This window comes from Bos indicus, chromosome 28, assembly GCF_029378745.1.
Source record: "Bos indicus isolate NIAB-ARS_2022 breed Sahiwal x Tharparkar chromosome 28, NIAB-ARS_B.indTharparkar_mat_pri_1.0, whole genome shotgun sequence".
NCBI classification, from domain to species: domain Eukaryota; kingdom Metazoa; phylum Chordata; class Mammalia; order Artiodactyla; family Bovidae; genus Bos; species Bos indicus.
The window spans coordinates 30,722,037-30,743,034 of record NC_091787.1 but is presented as its reverse complement, the minus strand read 5'-3'; the positions used below and the strand labels follow the sequence as shown (position 1 = coordinate 30,743,034).

At 37.9% G+C, this 20,998-nt stretch overlaps 1 protein-coding gene across 6 annotated transcripts in view; it reads right to left on the bottom strand.

Moving 5' to 3' along the window:
* KAT6B (lysine acetyltransferase 6B) overlaps positions 1 to 20,998 on the bottom strand; it is a 182,215-nt gene that overhangs the window by 146,843 nt on the left and 14,374 nt on the right. For all 6 annotated transcript variants that reach the window (XM_070781996.1, XM_019953804.2, XM_070781995.1 and 3 more), the window contains one exon: positions 19,103 to 19,978. In XM_070781996.1, coding sequence (XP_070638097.1) covers positions 19,103 to 19,723 — 621 coding nt within the window. In that variant the 5' untranslated portion in view covers positions 19,724 to 19,978. The remainder of the gene's footprint in view (positions 1 to 19,102; positions 19,979 to 20,998) is intronic.

Below are 20,998 nucleotides of genomic sequence, written 5' to 3'. Positions count from 1 at the left end.
TAAGAAAGAAAATATTAAGAAAATAATTAATAGATGGTATATGAAACTGGCAAAAATTGTAATGGAGACACAACTTGGATTTGTGAAAACACTGAACTAACCAAAACCCTGAGAATAGAGGATAGGTAATCTAAATAATTAATAAAGAAAAAAAAACTTAACCTCTGCTATTAAACTAAACTTACAGAATGCAAAGCTATAAGGAAAACACTTAATACCTACTCTTTTTTGATTAGGCCTTGAAAAAGGACAGTCAAAAGATCACTGTCAGAAGAGAGAGGTATATGCCAGAATGTGCTTCATTAAAAATTTCAAAGCTACAAATAAAATAATTAAAAAATTTTTCTCAGAGTTTATACATGTCCAAAATAACTAGCTCATCTCTTTTACTGAATAGGCACCAAGTCAGGTGCTCCAATGCATTATCTCATTAAATCATAATCAACATTTCTACAAAAAAAAATAGACATGTTGATTCCAATTTAGTGGTAAAAATATTTAAATTGTTTTAGTAAAAACTATTACATTATGGTTTGTTACAACAAAGATGTGGCTATATCATGCATTACAATTTATTATATCATAGCTTCTAAAACCCAATATTGTGTTATAACTCTTCCTCAAGCCCCCATGTGCACTCCCTCTCCCTCTCTCTCTCTTTCTCTCTCTCTCTCACACACAATATTGAATACTGTCCTCTAATACAAGCTTAACAAAAAGGCACAAGGAAATACCTTACTAATAAGAATGCTTCTTTACGGAACAGACATGTTTCTAAAATGTGTGAGTGAACTTACTAAGACTGAAAATTTTAAACATGCCAGGAAATTTTGCTATTAAAATATTAAAATCTTTAAACAAATAACACACTATGAACATTTGCAATTCATACTCAGAAAGCAAGAATGGTCAATATTAGAAAATCAGTTATTATAATTCATCATATTAAAGATCAAAGAAAAATCACTCTCTCCATAAATGCTGAAAAGATACTGAATAAAATAAAAAAATCTATACCTGATAAATTTCTTTATCAACAAGATAAATACATAAGACAGTATCATACTTGAGAGATAATGAAGTACTCCCCCAAAACATATCCACTGTCACCAGTATTTTTTAACATCATTAAGGAAGTACTAAAGCTGATAAAAAAAATAAATAAATAAAGCTGATAAAAACAGACTATAGAAAAATTTCAGATATAGAAATTAGCAAGGAGGAAATAGAATTTAAATGATCATTATTTGCCAATACAGCATTACTTGGCCAGAAAACCCAAGATAATAACTAAAAACTATTATGAACAAAAAGAGAACTCAGTAAGGTGGCTAAATACAAAATTAATACATAAAAATCAATAGCTATCTTGTATTTAAAAAATAAAAAACTATCTTGTATTTTAAAAAGAGTCAATTAGAAAGGGTAACAAGTTTCTATTTACAATAGCACCCTAAAAATAGCATATCCAGGAATTAATTTAACAGAAACTTAAAATCCTTCAGTACACATTGCTCATACTCAGTCTACACACTTACATTCACATACAGGACCTTAAATGGATGATAATGGTTATATTACAAAAATATTTATAAACAAAATGTGTTTGGATTTGCTTCAAAATAATTCAGCCGTGGAGGGGCTAGGGACAATGTGTAGGAATATAAATGAAACCTGAGTAGTCATGAGGAATTAGTGTCATGGTAATGCATGAGCATTGCTCTTGATTTTTCATATGCTTTAAATTTTCCACAATAAAGAAAACTTGAAGTAATAAAACATATCAAAAAATGGAAGATACATCTGTTCTTTGGTAGAAGCTTTAGTATTATTGTAAGAATGCCATTCTATACCCTAAAAGCTCCAATAAAATTACAAGAGCTTTTGAAAACTAAACAGCTCATTCTAAATTATACGTGGAGAACTTCCTGGCAGTCCTGTAGTTAAGAATCTACATTTTCAATGCAGGGGGTGCAGGTTCGATCCCTGGTTGGGGAACTAAGGGCCCACAAGCCGTGTGGCACAACCAAATAGAAAACAATAATAATAAATAAAGTCTATGTGGAAAAATAAGCACAACTAACTGTGAAAATTCTGAAAAGGAGAATAAGGGAGCACTAGTTAAGAAAGAGAGAAAGAACAAGTGTTGGTCAGAATGTGGAGAAACTGGAACTCTCAAAACATTGCTGGTAGAAATGTAAAATGATGCAGCCACTGTGGAAAGCAACTAGGGAGTTCCTCAAAAAATTAAACACAGTATTATCGTGCTGCTGCTGCTGCTAAGTCGCTTCAGTCGTGTCCGACTCTGTGCGACCCCATAGACAGCAGCCCACCAGGCTCCCCTGTCCCTGCGATTCTCCAGGCAAGAACACTGGAGTGGGTTGCCATTTCCTTCTCCAATGCATGAAAGTGAAAAGTGAAAGTGAAGTCGCTCAGTCGTGTCCAACTCTTAGCGACCCCATGGACTGCAGCCTACCAGGCTCCTCTGTCCATGGGATTTTCCAGGCAAGAGTACTGGAGTGGGGTGCCATCGCCTTTTCCGGTATGACTCAACAATTCCACACCTAGGTATATATCCAAAAGAAGACAGAACACAGATTCAAATACTTTTATTCAAGTCTTCATGGCAGGACTGTTTATGCTATACAAGAGGTACACCTTAGATTCAAAGATATAAATAATTAGAAAGTAAAAGAAAGGAAGACGATAAACCACGAAAATAATAACCAGACAAAGGTGAAGTGGTTATATTACTATCAGAAAAAAATGTTTTAACATAAATATTGTTACTGAAAGAAAATAAGGATACTGTATAATGATGAAAGGGTCAATGTATCAAGAAAATATAACAATTTTAAACATGTATATAGACACACCTGACAACAGAGCCTGACAATACACTCAGTAGTAGGTAAAACTGGTAATAATGAAAGAAGCAGACAATTCAACAGTAACAGTTGGAGTCCTCAATATTATACTTTCAATAATAAAATAATCAAGCAGAAGATCAGCAAGGAAACAAGTCTTGAACAGAACTACAAACCAAGCAGACCTAACAGATAATCTACAGATGTCATCACACAACAATAGTGGAATACACATTCCTCTCAAGAGCATACAGAACATTTTTCAGGACAGATCATATGTTAGGCATAAATATAAAAGGACTGAAATCATATAAATTGTATTCTCTGATCACAATGGAACAAAACAGAAATCTTAACAACAGAGGTAAATTTAGGAAATTCACAGCCAAGTATAAACGTTTGGGCGATACTGAATGGCAGTGGGATAGTTGGGAAGATCCAATGCCAGGCCAGGAGACAGTCTGATGGGCGCCAGCTCAGGCATGCCCAAGAGCAAACTCACTCTCTTCCAACCGTGGCAGGTTGAACACAGCAAGGGTCTCTGACAAATGCACTTCATGTCATTAAAAACAATAGCTAATTGGGTAAAATACATTCTTTTCTGACCCCTCAGTTTCACAAAATAATCATAAGCAATTAGTGAAATACAGGCTGACATAATAGGCTAGCTAAGGCGCTCTAGAGATGTGCAGAATTTAGACAGCAAATGATTTCCAGGGATATGCACTCCATAAGTCTTTGAAAATGGGAATACTGTACTGTAGAGGCCACTTGCCTTTTGCCTCCTCTGTCCTCCCCTACATTCCAAAGCAAAATTGGAAGACAATTCGGCTAAATGAGGTTAAGTGAAATAAATGTTACAAAGTTAACTGAATCAAAATTGTCAAAGGTAAAAATGAAGCTGAGTATTAAGAGAGATCTAGCTTTCTGACAGATAAAAAGTTATGATGTGATTTTTTTAAGGTATCATAAATTAGTGGGGAAAGTAAGAATTTTATTATATGATCCTGGAACAATGTCAGCTATTAAAAACAACACAACAACAAGAGACTCTTACACCATTTACCAAAATTAAAACTGCACATGATTTTAAGGATTTAAGTATAAAGACAAAAAATTAGAAGGAAAAAACAGTAAATGTCTCTCTGAACTCAGGATGGAGAATTTTCTAAACAAAACAAAACAAAACAGGGCTTCCCTAGTGACTCAGTGGTAAAGAACCACCAGCCAGTGCAGGGGACACGGGTTCGATATCTGGTCCTGGAAGGTCCCACATGCTGAGGAGCATCTAAGCGCATGCGCTACGACTACTGAGCCTGTGCTCTAAAGCCTGGGAGCTGCAGCTCCTGAAGCCCGCCTGCCCTGGAGCCTACGCTCTGCAACAGAAGCCACCGCAGTGAGAAGCCCGTGCACCCAGCCAGACAGCGGCCCCGCTCACGGCAACTAGAGAAAAGCCCGCAGAGCAACCAAGACCCAGCATGGTCATGAATAAACAAATCTTTACTTATTTAAAAAAGACAACAAAAATCACCAAAATTGATAACAGTATACTTCAAGGCACAACTAAATAATATTTGCACACTGAATACAATTACTTAAGCAAAAATGATGACCTAATCATACTGAGATGAGAAGGGCAATGGGAAAGGGAAGGGTGTATGAGAACTTTATCCTTATTTCCCCTGGCAAGAAGTCAAGAGAAAATGTCTAAAACTGAAATTCAAGAAACAGCATTATAAGAATGCTGTTTAAAAACAAAGAACTCTAACTTCCAGAAGAAATGACTAAATATGGTTGAAGAGTTGAAGATGGTTGCCTCCAGGCACAGGAATGAAGGATGGATGACCACAACACTACAGCTACTGAGCAATGACCGCTAAACAGAAACGTGCAAGTCATTCGTAATCACAGAAATACAAAGTAAAGTAAGAGAGATCCACTCTTCCGTCTACCACATGGGCAAGATAAAAAGTAAGGATGAGGCCGCGACTTCCCTGGTGGTCCAGTGGCTGGGATTCTGCAACTCCCAATGCAGGGGGCCGGGGTTTGATCCCTGGTCCGGTAACTAAATCCCACATGCCACAAGTAAGACTCGGTGCAGCCAAATAAATAAATAAGGGTGAAGAAGCAAGTCTGAGCAAGCTCTGGGAGTTGGGGATGGACAGGGAAGCCTGGCGTGCTGCAGTCCATGGGTGCAGTGTGTGCAGTGTCTGCAAAGAGTCGGACACAACTGAGCCCCTGAACTGAACTAAAGAAGCAAGTGGATGCCCAGGGACTCTCTACTCTGCCCAAGAGTGTAAACTGGTACTACCTTTTGAAACGTTTTTTACCATATATTTCACAAGTCATAGAAGAAGAATTAATGTTTATGCCCCAGTATACTCCTCTAATAATCTATCCCATGAGAAATAATTACCCATGCGTACACAAATTTTTAGTAGCAGGATTAGTTGTAATAGTAAAAAAGTTAGGAACATCTTAAATGTTAAGCAACAAAGACATACGAAATACTACCAGTCTTTTAAGGTAACACTTCAAAGAATTAATATGGGGAAAGGTTCACAACATATTTTAAATGTAGAAAGCAAAATACAAAATTATACAGCTAACATCTTTTTATTTAAATAGAACAAATACACAGGTAGGGGAAAAAAGACTGGAAGGAAATACAAACTTTTAATGCTAGTTATCTTTGGAGTGAAATTTACATAGTATTTATCATCCCTGAACTTTTCTGTATTCTCAAAACCTGTACAATAAACATGTACAGGTTTATTGTACATGTACATTACCCTAGAAAATATACTCTTTTTCTTACTATTTAAATAACAAGAAATGAGGGGAAAAACAACAAAGAAACGTAAATTGTAGCCACTGGTGGCCTGCGTGACTACAGCGAGTCTCCAGTAGGAAAGGAGGCCTTCCTTATGAGGTGATAAGGGCATCACTTCTGCTTCAAAGCAGCGAGGCCACGGGCAACTGTGCCTCCCGTAGCGCTAGACTCTGTTCAGCTGCCCTTTCTAGTGCAGCAAAACTACCCCTATGCAGTCTATGCTTTTATCGTCCCCATTTGTCAGCTGGGAAAACCAAGACAAAGGCTACTCGCCCAGTGGAAAAGTCGGGATTTGAACCAAAGCATTCTGCCCCCAGAGCTTCTTTTTCCTAAGACTTCTTTCTCACATGATGTCTAAGATCTCTTTTAGCAACAGTGGGGGCCCTGTCCAATTAACATATTTAGATTGTTTCCTCAACCACAAAGTAGTCCCTGTTTGCTCATCTATAAAAGAAGAAAGTTAGCCCCAGGCAGTGATTTCTAAACTTTTCCTGCACACTGGCATCCCTCCAGAGATTGTTAAAAAGTTCTCGTGCCTGCCTCCCACCCAGACATGGTGTGTTAACAGGTGGGATGAGGTCTGGGCATGGAATTTTTAAAAGTTCTTCCAATGATTCAAACATGCAGCAAAGTTGGGAAACCACTGGTCTAAAGTCAAGTGACCTGCTGAAGGAGGGGAGAGATGAGAGGCTTCAAAAAATACTCATAAAACATGTAAGCCTAACATTCTGTATACAATTTCAGAAGTTCACAACCCCCTAAAAGGAATACTGGGACATCAACTTAAAACCTCTGAACTTGGTGACCTCAAAGGCCACCTGCTACTCTAAAATGTTATTCTCTAGTTGAAGAACTACACAATGGTTTTAATGAATTAGGGCTTCCCTGGTGGCTCAGACAGTAAAGAATCTGCTTGCAATGTAGGAGACTCAGGTTTGATTCCTGGGTCAGGAAGATTCCCTGGAGAAGTGAATAGCTAGCCACTCCTGTAATCTTGCCTGGAAAATCCCATGGACAAAAGAGCCCAGTGGACTCCAGTCCATGGAGTCACGAAGAGTGAGACATGACTCAGCGACTAACACTTAACTAATTCATAACTCAGACAAGGAATGAAAATGATGATTTGAGGCTTTCTGTTCTGAAGCACAAACCCAAAGTCAATTAGTCAATGGCTTCCCTTGGGATGAGTATTTGGGAGACATGAGGAAAGGACTTAGCAGTATAACCCGACATTAGCACTATCCAAGCTGTGTTTAACCAAATGTAAAGATTTCTAGACAAGTGAACAGCTACTGTAAGGAGTGAGGAGAAAGAGGACGGCCCATTATCAAACCATCTTGAGAAACCGTAGGCTAAGCAAGTCAAATTCCAGAATCTCTCAGGAACTTTAAAACTCAGAACATTATTAGCATCTTTATCATCTTAAAGAGTACCATTTCCTTCTACCTCAGGATGTTTGGGAAAAGCTACATTAGATGAGGTCACACTACAAATTTTAAGTCTTTTCAGTGACTCCTATTATAAACACTTAAAAGGCATTTAGAGGTCCAGGTTTATAAGAACTTAATGCATACTCGTTTCAATACCCTTTCTTTAAAAGAAGTTTTCTTCTAGAGGAAAATATAAGGGAGTATAGCATAAGGATTCGGAGAAGGCAATGGCACCCCACTCTGGTACTCATGCCTGGAAAATCCCATGGATGGAGGAGCCTGGTGGGCTGCAGTCCATGGGGTTGCTAAGAGTCAGACAAGACTGAGCGACTTCACTTTCACTTTTCACTTTCATGCATTGGAGAAGGAAATGGCAACCCACTCCAGTGTTCTTGCCTGGAGAATCCCAGGGACGGGGGAGCCTGGTGGGCTGCCGTCTATGGGGTCGCACAGAGTGGGACACGACTGAAACGACTTAGCAGCAGCAGCATAACAATTAAGCGTACAGACTGTGGAGCCAAGACTCCTGGACCTGAATTCTGGCTCCACTTCGCCACACAACAGACATGAGACTTTGGGCAAGTCCTTTAACCTCACGTGCTTCAGTCCCCTCCCTTATAAGAAGGCAAAGAAGTACTACATCACAGGCAAGTACGTAAAGCACTTTAAGTAGTATCTGACTCACAGTAAGCAGTATATAAACGTTGGCTGCTATTACTCATTCCTGAAGGAAATAAATTTTCAATCACTGTGAAAATGAAGATCACCGCACTGGTCGTTTGAAAAGGTACCACACAGCTGTATGTTTATGAATGTTTCAACTGGTAATTCTAACTACAATTTGAATACAGCTTATACTATGTAAGTTGTATAGCACTTAGTACAGAGCTTTATACGTTACAAGAATTCAATAGGCATCTGCTGGTTCCATCCAAGTAAGTGAGAAGACGAGAAGGTGTGAAGTGGCTATACTCCAAGTCGTATGCCAGGCTGAAACACTAGCTCTGACACTTCCTGTGTCCTCTTGGGCAAGGAAACATCTCTGGACTGTGTTTCTTCATTTGTAAAATTCCATCAATAACAGGACTTATCTCTCAGGGTTCATGTAAAGTTATTTTGTATATATTAAATACTTAGAAATTTACCTGGTACCTAGCAAGTACTGAGTATCAATATTTCATACTAATATCTTCTTGCATGTTTTCTGTACAGACTTCAAATCTGAGCTGTTTATTATGCTATTTTACAAGGCACAAGTACCAAGTTTTAACCACATTCTTTTGCTTTTGTTGTGTATCACAGACAGAACTTGGAACTGAAATAGTCAAGGCACAAACAACGTATTTTAGGAGAGTCAAGGCACTTAACTGCAAGATACACGGTGACGTTCTACTATGTCAGATTGTAAAACAACCTAGAAAGCGGTGGTCTTGATGATAACTATTTATTTCTTCTTGCTCTGAAATTTTTAGAAGCTGGAAAAACACACATAATTTGCCCCTGATCAGTGTTCTGCAAACTGCCTATAGCTTGTGTTCCTACCCTAACAAGATTTATTGCTAACCAACATGCTATGCTAAATTGAAAGCAAGACATTACACAATTTTCCAATAAAGAGATGATTTTATATAAGTTGGTATAAATGCTCTGTGAGGAAGTACTTGTTGGCATCTTGTTGTATTTCAGTAGCTGGTGGAAAATAAGTTGGAAAGGAGGTTTACAGAGGGCCAGAGCCCATCAGATGAGATTATCTTTTTTTATCAGCTCTAGGAAGCACATTTACAGGCGGATAACAAACAGTTTTTCTTTAACAACCGAAAAGGTCAGTATTACCAGGGCATGCCAACTAATTGCAGCTACTGCAGAAGATTCTACTGAAACACTATGGAATGAAAGGAAAGGAAGGTTCAATGCCTTTGTCAATCTTGATGTGATTTTTTTTCCTCCTCAGTTTTTACTAAGAACTGAAAGAACATAATAGACATTCACCTGAATATTTTTCTTTTTTTCCCCCAACTTTATTGAGGTATAACTGACATATAACATTGTGACCAAGATATTATTCTTTTTTAAATAAGTCAGTTTCTTTATCAGCCTATTTAAGAGTTCTATGAGGATTCAGATTTAAATAATAGACATAAAACTCTTCAGATGTTACTTAGTCTTCAAAATATCACCAAAGAGTCCCCCACATTATATACGCAATATATTTTCCTGCACTCTGTATTTAAATGAAAGAGCCTTATCTACAACTTTAAATGTACTGTGTTAGAAAACATTTTGGATATCCAGACTCCTATTGGTAAAAACTCCCAAGCTATTACTGCCAAACCCATTCTTCAGTTCTTCGACTCAGAAATAAAGAGACGCTAAGTGGAAGTGGGGGTACTTAGCGGGGGCAGCCCCTGTTCCTGCCCTCATGGAAATGATTCAGGACGTACCATCAGACCTAGAACTCAAGCCGTCTGCCTCCCAGCCTCCACTCCTTTCTAAGCAGACTTAAACCATGCCATTACCCTAGAGCACCACAATCTTCAAAGATCCACAACCTCTTATGCAAAAGTTGATTTAGGTGAGGATATTGAATCCACTGTGTGGCAGGCAGAATAATGCCACCCCCTCTCCCAAGAGCCATTTCCTAATGCCAAGAACTTGTCAATCTGTCACCTTACACGGCAAAATGACCTTTATGGCTGTGATTAAGTTAAAGACTTTGAGATGGGGAGATTATCCTGGATTATCTAAGTGGCCCCAATCTAACCACATGAATCCCTGAAAAGCTGCCCAGGCTGCTGGTCGAGGAAAGATGTGACTATGGTGAAATGGTCAGAGTGATGAGATGCTGCTGACTCTGAAGGTGAAGGGAGAGGCCATTAGTCAGGAAATGCAAGCAGCCTCCTGAAGCGGGAAATGGTGAAGGAACGGATTCTCCCCCAGAGCCCCAAGAAAGGAACACAGAACCACTGACACCCTGACTGCAATCCTATGGGACCCATGTTGGGCTTCCAACCAAAAGAACTGTAAGACAATAAATTTGCAGTGTTTCAAAATACTAAATTTGTGGTGATCTGTCACAGCAAGTAACAGAAAACTAATATACACTGGATGAAAGGTTATTCACATGGTCTCAGAGGATCACGAGATACTGTACAAATTATTCATTACAAAAGGAAAAAGGTGCCTTGATAAAGAGAGGTCTGGCAGACACCACCTTAAGCAACTAATCAAATAAGCACTGCCAGTAATAAGACCACCTTAAAAGATGTGACCAGAAACAGGAAATATACAACATGACCCACGTAGTATTCTTACCAAAAATACTGACTCTGAACTTAATCATAAGGACATAATCAGACTAATTAACAGTAATTGTGGGACATTCTACAAAAATAACTGGGCGAAACTGTTGAAAAATGTCACTGACAGGAGAAGTAAATAAAGATGGAAAACGGGTCCCTATTAAAGGAGACATGATAACCAAGTGTGATGCAAGATGCTTAACTGGATTCCAACTCAAAAACAAAAGCTATAAACGACACTTTGGGGCCATCTGAAGCAATACATGGGGTCGCAAAGAGTCAGATACGACTGAGCGACTGAACTGAACTGAACTGAAGCTGTGACTGTCTATTAAATGTAATACTCTTGTTTCACTGTTGAATTTCTACATGAGATAATACCATTGTGGATACACTGGAAAATGTTCCTTGATATATAATTGTAATTATAATTTAACATCATATTTGCTACTATTTTCAAATAGTTCAGCCATAAGTATGAATATATGTGTATACACACACACACACACACAATAGGGGAAAGAGAGAAAGAACAAGTGTGGGAAAATGTTAACAAGTGGTGAGTCTAGAGGAAAGAAATACAGCACTTATTGTATTACTCTTGCAACTTATCTACAGTATTGCAATTTCATAAATTACAAGGTTAAGGGGGAGACGTCTTCCTGGCTCCCACTGAGTGCGAGTGATGCGTGCTCAGGCATGTCCTTACTCTGTGTGACCCCATGGACTGCAGCCCGCCAGGCTCCTCTGCCCATGGGATTCTCCAGGCAAGAATACTGGAGTGGGCTGCCATTTCCTCCTCCAGGGGATCTTCCTGCCCCAGGGACTGAACTGGGTCTCTTGCTTCTCCCAACTTGGCAGGCAGGTTTTTTATCACTGAGCCACCTGAGAAGCAGCAGGCTGCCTACACTGCCTACCTTTCCCCAGCCTCCTCATGCCTGGCCAGCACTGTAGCTGGAATAGCTCATATTCTTCAAACTGCAGACTCTTCCACTAGCACATTTTGCATTCTGCTGCTTCACTCACATCCCAAGGCTCAACAGCTGCAGCTGGATTTCGATATAAGGTAGAAGCTCCTACATGGTATTAGAATACCAGTTTGGGAAACAAGTTGATCAAATATCCAACTGGAATCATCACTGCAGGTCCTTAAAACTGGATTTTAGTTTGCGAATTCTCTGCTTCTCTTACTACCGTTTCTCTTACCCAGTATTACCCTTACTCTCCGTTTCTTGAAATTCATATTCTCATTTATGATCCAAGACGGTCACAGGCATGGCAGTCAACCATGGACAAAACTCAGGACTGGTGACATCAGAAAGTACTACAGACACATTCAAGTGTCGCCTCTGGCTCGCAGCCCACATCGCTGTGAGCATCACAGACAGCCCAGACAAGGCTCACCTCCTTCCTGCAGGCCTCACTGCTTTCCATATGGCAGCTTACCAACATCAAAGAAGATGCAAGACATTATCTAAATTTACCAGGCTAGTCCCTTTCCATCCCTTGAACTGTGGAAGAGTCACTGATATCTCAATTACCAATTCTGCGATACCTTTTTCGGCATGCTAAGATTCCGTAATGCTAAAACAGAAGAGCGGGGGAGGGTGTCCTGGACTAACAGATGGAGGATTAAGAACAAAAGACCTCAGACCTCCCTGACAGGAGGAACAAGAGCTAAAATGTTTGTACACCTACTGTAATAGCACAGAGGGACAAAAATTGAACTTGTAAATAAAATTAAGTTGCTCTTCTGAAACGCCTGTCTAACTACAGACAGGAAAAGGCCCAGCATGGTTTCTATGTATGCTTACACTGGTTTTAATAGAAAGGACACAATCAAGCCAAAACAAACATCTGTTAACCAGTTAAGTTTGTTAATGAAACAAAATTGCAGCTGGTTTTATCAAAGATCAAAAGTGAAGCAAATTACAGAAAGGATGTATGAACAAAGCTGGTTTCTAAAAAATAATGGCTAAAGAATTCTAAACCCACTTGTCAAATTAACACAAATCCTTCCTGGATTTTGCTTAGACCGCTGATTAGTATTTATTTTGTATCTTTGAAGAAACCAGCCTCACAGTTTAGTATCCTTCACTCTAAAATTTTGCGTGTATAGTCCATTTTGCAGAGTTTTCAATATATTATATTTCACCAAAGAAAAAAAAGTTACACTCTAATTAATACTCTGCTAATTAAAAGGTTCATTTATAAAAGGAAAAACAACAGTATACCGTCTGCAACTCCTAGAGACTTCTCTGGGAAAGCAGTCTAGTCCAGAGTATAAGCCTGGTAACAGTGACTAGCATTTCACAAGGCTCACCGCCAGGCCTCCTCCTTTTACTTATATAAACTCCCCATCACCACCTGAAGACAGTGAGATAAGGGAACCCACACACAAACAAAAACACACTTTCCTCATGGCCCTGCTAACTCAAAACGTCACAAATTACATGGATGACTCATTTGTGAACTTTAATTCAGTGAGCTAATTGATGTTTCGCAGAAGGCAATGGCAACCCACTCCAGTAATTGATGTTTATGTACTTAGAAACATTAATAGATTGGAGAAATCAAAGTACTTAAGTATGCTGATTCACATTTGAAATGCTGGTGTAACCAGAGAACTATTAAACTGTAGTTTCATTAAACTGTAGTTTAATGTATAGGCCAGAAAAATTAAGTTTATAAGTTTATAAACAATACCCGAAGTCATGAATTTTCCAATCAAAATTTGCTATTACAGTGATAAAACAATCACATGTATTCTTTTTATATTACCATGTACAAAGATAAAATACATAAAAAGAATGTAAACTTTTGTTCTGAGATACATTAAAATGTACTATTTATTAAATAAAGTTTGAAAGGAAAGGATGAATAAATATCTCTGCCATCCAAGATACAGTCAGAATAAATCAGCAAACAGCACTTAACTGTTAAACAATGTCAAAGCTATAAAAATCTAGATTTTTCTTAGCACTGAAAGAAATATAGCTGTTATAATCCAAATAGGTATAAGGAATACAACAGTAAATTCCTGAAAGCTGCTCAAAACATCCAAAATTAGTCAAGAAACTACAAAACTACACCCTTAGCATCCTCAATGCTTGAAAGAAAATATCATTAGGAAATCAGAAAATACTCTTCTCTGTATCATGTCAAGGTCAGGAAAAGGCAGCTACAATATCAAACATATCTAAGATCCAAAGAGTTAAAAGGAGTATTTCACACTCATTTTAAGAGTCCAAAATCCTCTAAAGTTTCTATTTTACCTGAAATGTATTTCATTAGAAGTGTACACAAGTCCCACCTAGATACAAGCTCAAAAGTGGAACACACTGTCACCCCTGCGAGTAAGAAAGACACAGGTGTTCTTCATTCCGTCCTTCCCTTGACCTGGCTAACTAGTCTCAGACAATTCCTGGGCGCTCAACGTCCCCTCAGTAACCAGTACTATCTGCTCACAAAAGCAGCGCATGTTATTCCGCAGAACTTCTGAAGCTTAAACACAGGAACAGCATAGCAATCCTCTGCCCTCCCTGACCTGGGAAAGAACATATGGATTCCCCTAGTCGTTCACACGACAGAACAGCTCTCTGTCTGCCTTCAGTCATTCCAAAACTGACTTTGATCCATTCCAATTCCAAAATTCAGGTTACATGGAAGAGTATATTTTGGTGTATTTAGGGCTTTTTCCAACTTTCAGTTGAATGCACACAGCTAAGCACTCTGAGAAATGTGACATCTGCAGTACAAAGCACACCAATTCAAAGAAGGACTGAGAAGGACAACAGAGAGGACGTTTGGACTCCATGATTAGCAGATAAAAGATACACACATTTCCGTCAAAAAGATCCAGAGTTGTCTGCAGCCATGGACAATTCTACAGCTGAGAAACTTCTGGAAGCCTGCCACATCAAAGAACAATATGGACTAGTGAATGGTCCTTCACAAAGTACAGGCGATTGAAAAAATCCCAGAGAGGGAGGAGGGGGGCAGGGAGAAAACTGAAGAAAAGAAAAAATTAAGTTATTTAAATTATGGCATTTACACAACACAGGAAATTGATGTAGGATATACATTAACCTTCTGTTTATGAAAACTCAAAAAAAAAAAGGAAACAGATCTAATATGGAGTCAGATTTGTTCTTCCCTATTACACTTCCTTTAAAAAAAAATTATTCTATTTAAGGAACTATTTCATAGTAATAACCAATAACCATAAATAAAATATCTCCCTAAAAGGAGTGAGGGACAAATAGAATAAACAACTGAACAGGCCAAGAGCACAAACAGTGATTTTTTAATATAGTTTTATCTCTCAGCCCCATTTCTGATCATCTGTGCTCCTTCTGAAACTCATTCTTTTTTTTTTCTTTTTGACAGTATCACTGGTGTGGTAATTATGTTTGAAGCTTTTTCATAGTATTATAATACAGGTATTTCATTTCTTCAAGAAAAAAACATCAAAAGCCCTACCTGATATTAGAAGTGTCTCCCTTTCCAACTACAGCTGCCAAAAATGAGAGCTCCTATTATAATAATATGTACTGCACTAGAAACATACCAAGATTTGACACTTAATAAATTTTAGGAAGATATTACCAATAAAGTGAAATACTGAGGAATCTGCTTAAAACTGAACCAAACTGATTTTATTAAAATGCTAAAGCCCAAAAAGAATACATTTGCATCAGTTCTAATGAGGTGGATGAAACTGGAGCCTATTATACAGAGTGAAGTAAGCCAGAAAGAAAAACACCAATACAGTATACTACCGCATATATATGGAATTTAGAAAGATGGTGACAATAACCCTGTATACGAGACAGCAAAAGAGACACTGACGTATAGAACAGTCTTTTGGACTCTGTGGGAGAGGGAGAGGGTGGGATGATTTGGGAAAATGGCATTGAAACATGTATAGTATCATATATGAAACGAGTCGCAAGTCCAGGTTCGATGCACGATACTGGATGCTTGGGGCTGGTGCACTGGGATGACCCAGAGGAATGGTACGGGGAGGGAGGAGGGAGGAGGGTTCAGGATGGGGAACACGTGTATACCTGCGGCGGATTTATGTTGATATATGGCAAAACCAATACAATATGGTAAAGTTAAAAAAAAATGCTAAAGCCCAAATGTTCAAATAGAATCTTAATGCTACAGAATGCATACTGATAACTAAAGTCTCTCTTAGCATATTTGACTTTTCCAAAGTCCTCATAATCTGACCTAATTGAGCTTTACCATTTTTAATGAGAAACTCTAACACTATCCTTTAGGAGTTCCCTCATCAAGTCAAAGATAAACTTTTATCTTCAGTGGTTTAATTCGTTTCCATATCACCTCACCAAAGAGAGCTTTCTTAAATAAATACAAAGAAGTTATGCTAAGAAGCCAGTATGGTAATATCCAATTTGAATTCTAGACTATCAGAAGATGTGCAATTACATTTTAGAAAGGAAGGAGCCCTTCTATTTTAACTTGCATTGTATTCCTCCTAGCAGTCATGCATAGGAATGATGATGATGTTAAATCTAATTAGACACAGATTTACTATTTTCCCTACTGCTTTTTCATACTGCTAATATTATAAACAGTACCTGCTTTAAAAACTGTAATAAGCTCATTGCAGTTACCAAATTTAAAATGCCAAAAATCTATTAGTTGGGGGGAAAACTGCTTCAAAGCATTTGAGGAATTGAAAGAGATACTTTTATTGTTAATGAAAGCCACACCTGTTGACCAGTATACAGCCCAGTGGTAAAGAAGTCTAGAGTCAGATTGTCTCAGAATCTTGGCTGCACCGTTCACCAGCTCTGTAAGTGACTTTGGATAAACTGCTTAGGTTTTGAGCCTCAGTTTTTCATCTATAAAAGGATAATAATCTATGGCCCTCACAGTTATTGTGATAATGAGGCAATAAATGTAAAGCACCTGGAATAGTGCCAGCATTTAACACTTAAGAAATGTTATTACTTTCACTATTTTTATTTTCTTTTTTACAATTAAATGAAACTAGAGTAACTAGAGTAACAGCTTCTTAAAAGATACTGGTCGGCTAAATTGTGATTGAATGACTTCATCTCTGTATAGTGGCCATTTATATCATAAATGTCCTCCCACACTGTGAATTCTTCAGACTTCTAGCAGAAGAACAATGATAATTTGCCTTTCAAATATATTAGAGCAAGTCCTATATACATGAAGCTATAGGAGAACTAGTCTACATACAGATCCAAGTTCAACAGCTGAAGCAAAAACAATGGAAAGGTAACAATTAATATATATATATACACACATACACATATATAGGTTTTTGTATAACAAACTCAAAAATATTTTCTACAGTATAAAAATGTTCACACTGGCTCTTTGACACTTTAGATCCCTTTGAGAATCTGATAAAAATTACAGACCCTGACCCTAGGAAAACATGTGGATACAAACGACTGTTCTATTTAAGGGGATTTGTTAGCTTACCTACCCCAAACTCATTCATGGACCCAGGATAAGAATTTCTATTACACTGACTTGGAAAGTTTACAGGGTTTTAAACTATTTACCCCTTGTAATCTCAAAGGGCAATATATTCTAATGTAGTTCTTATTACATTTTTCAAGGAAAAATGCCATTGTAATATACAATGGAAGCAATACAGTACATTCTGGCCAAAGTGACTTGATCTGATTTTCATTTATGTTTATTTGTCCTCTTTTAAGAATTAGATTATGATTACTCAATACAATTCCCAATTTCATCAAATAAAAATTACAGGACACATTTTCTCAGCATTCCTTGTTATAGGATGATGCTAACTGGACAATTTAAAGAATAGCATCACAGAAAGAGCAGGAACAATTTGCATGCTAAGCAATAAATCACTCTGTTCTCAATTCTAGACACCTCTGGACAAGAGTCTTAGACTAAAAATACTTTTGTATAGATGCTGTATGAAAAAAATATGATAAGAATGGCAAAAATAACGATGAGCAAGGTTAAAGAGAAGGAGAGGAAAGGGACTGTGGAAAACCTGTAATGATTCCTCTACCACAAGTTAAGATATTCCCCTGGATCACAAAATTATTAAAACATGCTGTTAAATTGCCTAAAGCTGCCTGAATTAGTCCATGTACCTGATAATTATAAAGCTTTAATATATTAATGCCTTAGAGTAATGCATATATTTTTAAAACAAAGACATCCAAAACCATCAAGAAATGGCTCTACATTCCCTTAAGGAATTTCCTTATGGCGTAAGCTTTTATAAAAATATTTAATGAGAAACAGAAGTGCTCAATGTGGCTGTGTCAGAAACAGAAATTAGGATTTAAGTCACTTGCTGTATTTTCTTAAAACAATTGTTATTAAAAAGAAAATTTCATAGGTTTACTTATTTCTTTCTTTATGCCCACATTCTCTCACAAAGAACTGGGGGTTGGTTACACAAACACAAATACCACCCAAGGATAAAATAAATGTTGAGGAAAATTAATAAAATAAAAATACAGTTAAAAAATAAATGCTAGGGTTTAGATTAGTCCATGGAAAAGCAAATCACCTGGTCCCACTTAGTTTGCAAGAGCTGAGCCTCTATCAGCTTAACGCAATGAGGGAAGCAGGGGCTATCTCAAGGGCAACAGTATCCAAAGAGGAAAAACAAGTCCTCAGGAGAACAGCTTTTCCTGACACTGCTTCTATCACTTTTGAAAATGCAGTTTGCTCATACAACCACCACCCTGTCTATCAACAATGGCTAACAGTTTACAAGACATAAAGTTATTAATAACTGGCATCAATACATCCACTCCCTCAAGGGATAGACAGATAAACTGGAGGGCTGAAACCATTATAAACAATTTGTTGCTGCTCTATTTTGGGTTTACTTTGGGTGGTAACTTCAATAGCTTTGAAATAAAATAAAGGATAACCCTACATAACCAGACTTTAAATTGCAGCAGTAATTTTAGGAGAAATCTGCCATAAATGTATAACTATCCTAGAAATAACAGAAAGCCCAGAGAAACCAAAGATTATAAGAAAGATACAGATGAGACAAAATAAACATTCACTTTCACCAGATGAGAAAAGTGAACAAGTAATAAATGACTTTAAATTGAAACAGGCAGGATTTAGGTCACATATTGTAACAGTTCCAGTAATGCACAAGCTATCTGTATTAAAATAATTAATCTTAAAGATTCTTCTTCTCGGAAACAACAATAAAGAGGAAGATAAATCAATTATACCTCATAAAGCTAAAAAAAAAATAAGTAATAATTTAAAGAGAGAAAACCATGCAATGGCCTTTCTTGGATTTTTGAAATAAATATACGATCCTGCCTTGAGTAAAGAGCGAAGTTATCTATCCTGGGCCCTTTAAGCCCCCACGGATTAGCAATTAAGAGTTTAAAAAACAAATCACATAATCATCATATTAAATTCTTAGTCAACCAATGAGGAAGCCCTCAACACCTTGTAGAACAATAGAGAGCGATTTCTATTGTAAAATAAGTATATCTCTTAAAATATAAAAGACTGCGCAGAGGCAAAACATTTGATTTTATCACACTTAACTCAGAACTTGCGTCTGTGTAAAACTTAACTGAAACCGTACAAGTCAAATGGGCAATACTTAGAAAGTACTGACATTTCGTCTGCACTTACCTGATCTTTCTCGTGGGGTAGAAGGCTGACAGGTGGGAGCGAAGATGGGAAAGCACTGGGGTACTTGGGAGCCCCTTTGCCATCTAAGCCTCCGTAATTGACCCTGTACTGCGGTCCGTCTTTCAGTAACCTCCCATTGTTCACTGCGCGTTTGGCCCCCAGTCGCAGCCGCTGCTGAAAGGCTGGGTTGGTGGTGGTGCTTGTGAGATCACTTTGACTTCTGAGATACTTCTCAATGTTCTTCAGGGAGGAGCCATTTGGCTCCTCCAGTCCTTCAATTGCTCTCCTTAGAAGTTTATTCCAATCCACGTTGCGCAGATCATTGCATGATCCTCTAGACCCCTTGGTTGACTTAGGAAAAGTGCCTGGTTTAACTGATGAAAAGCGCCCAGGGTTGTCTGGGTCCTTGTAGGAGGCAAGGCCTTTGTTGGTGACTTTGAGAACTGAGCCATCCTGAACGCTGAGTTCCAGCTGTTCAGAGACTGTCTTCTTATCCAACCCATGGGAAGTGCTGACGGCATGGCAGATTCTCTCTTCAGAGGGCCTTTGCTTTTGCTTTTTTATTTTCTGTATAGCTTCAAGAATCCACTCTGTATAAAGTGGGTTTGCAAGTTTTACCATGGTTGACAAATGACTTCAGTACAAAAGTTACCCATAGAGGTTCTCCTTGTATTTAACAGAACTTGCACATTTAAAAGTCACTTACAATTCAACAAATGGGCAGACTATTCCAGACCATATTAAGCAACATCTCACAAATATCCATCCTTTAGAGATTTAAAAGAGGATGAACAGGCAAAGTTGATAGTTGTCTTATTCGACCAATAGGAAAAACTGCATTCAGGTGAAGAACATCTTTAACCAGGAAATCAAAACCTTAAAAGATAAAAAAGAAGGAAAAACTCTTAATAATGAAACTTCTAAAAATAAAGTAAAAGACTTTTTCAGATGCAAAATGTCCACAGAAATAATGACAAGCAGGTATTATGTAACAAAGCCACAATGATTATATTTTCCAACCAGAAATTGGGTCACAGTCTGAAAAGGAATTTCTTTTAGGATTTTTCATTTGTTATTTATATGAGTAGTTTATGGGGCATTTAAGAGATCATATCTAAGTTATCAATATATATTTAATGGATAACCTTCACTGAAACTAATAAAATTACATGTTAGTGGTTCAAGATATGTATCTACCATAAACATAAAATCAACACCAAAATAAATCTATGGTGCAAAAAATCTGATGGTGGGGATCTTCCTGGTGGTTCAGTGGCTAAGACTCTGTGCTCCCAATGCAGGTGGCCGGGGTTTGATGCCGGGTCAGCGAACTAGATACCACACGCTGCAACTCAAGATCCCAAATGCCACAGCTAAGACCCATCACAGCCAAAAAACTAAATATTTTTTTCTAAAAAAGGAAAAAACTCTGATGGGAGTACATTAAACGTAAAAAGAATCTTAAACTTAAAAAAAAGAAGCAATAGTCCTGACTCTTCTATTTCAGCTAAACATTCTACATATTTCTCAAGTCTCACACATAAGAAAATTTCCCACTAAGCCTCTGCTACAGAACCATGTTCCCCCAGCCCTTTGAAGAGGTTCTGTAACACTCTCTCATCCACAGGTTGCAAGAAAACTGAAATTAATGTGGTAACATAACCCGTCACCTTTTGAATAATGGAGCCCTCTAGGTGTCTCTACCCGCTTAGCTCATTAAACTGCTCAATTCAAGCAAGATTTGTACACATCCTATTCCAGGTAGACACTGACACTGCTTTCTGAGACCCTCCTGATATACACAAAAATCCCCTAGATCTCCAATCTGGGATTGAGAACACCTGCCAAGAGCACCAGCCAAAGCACCCTGGTCTGAGAGTTGAGTCAGAACTGGGC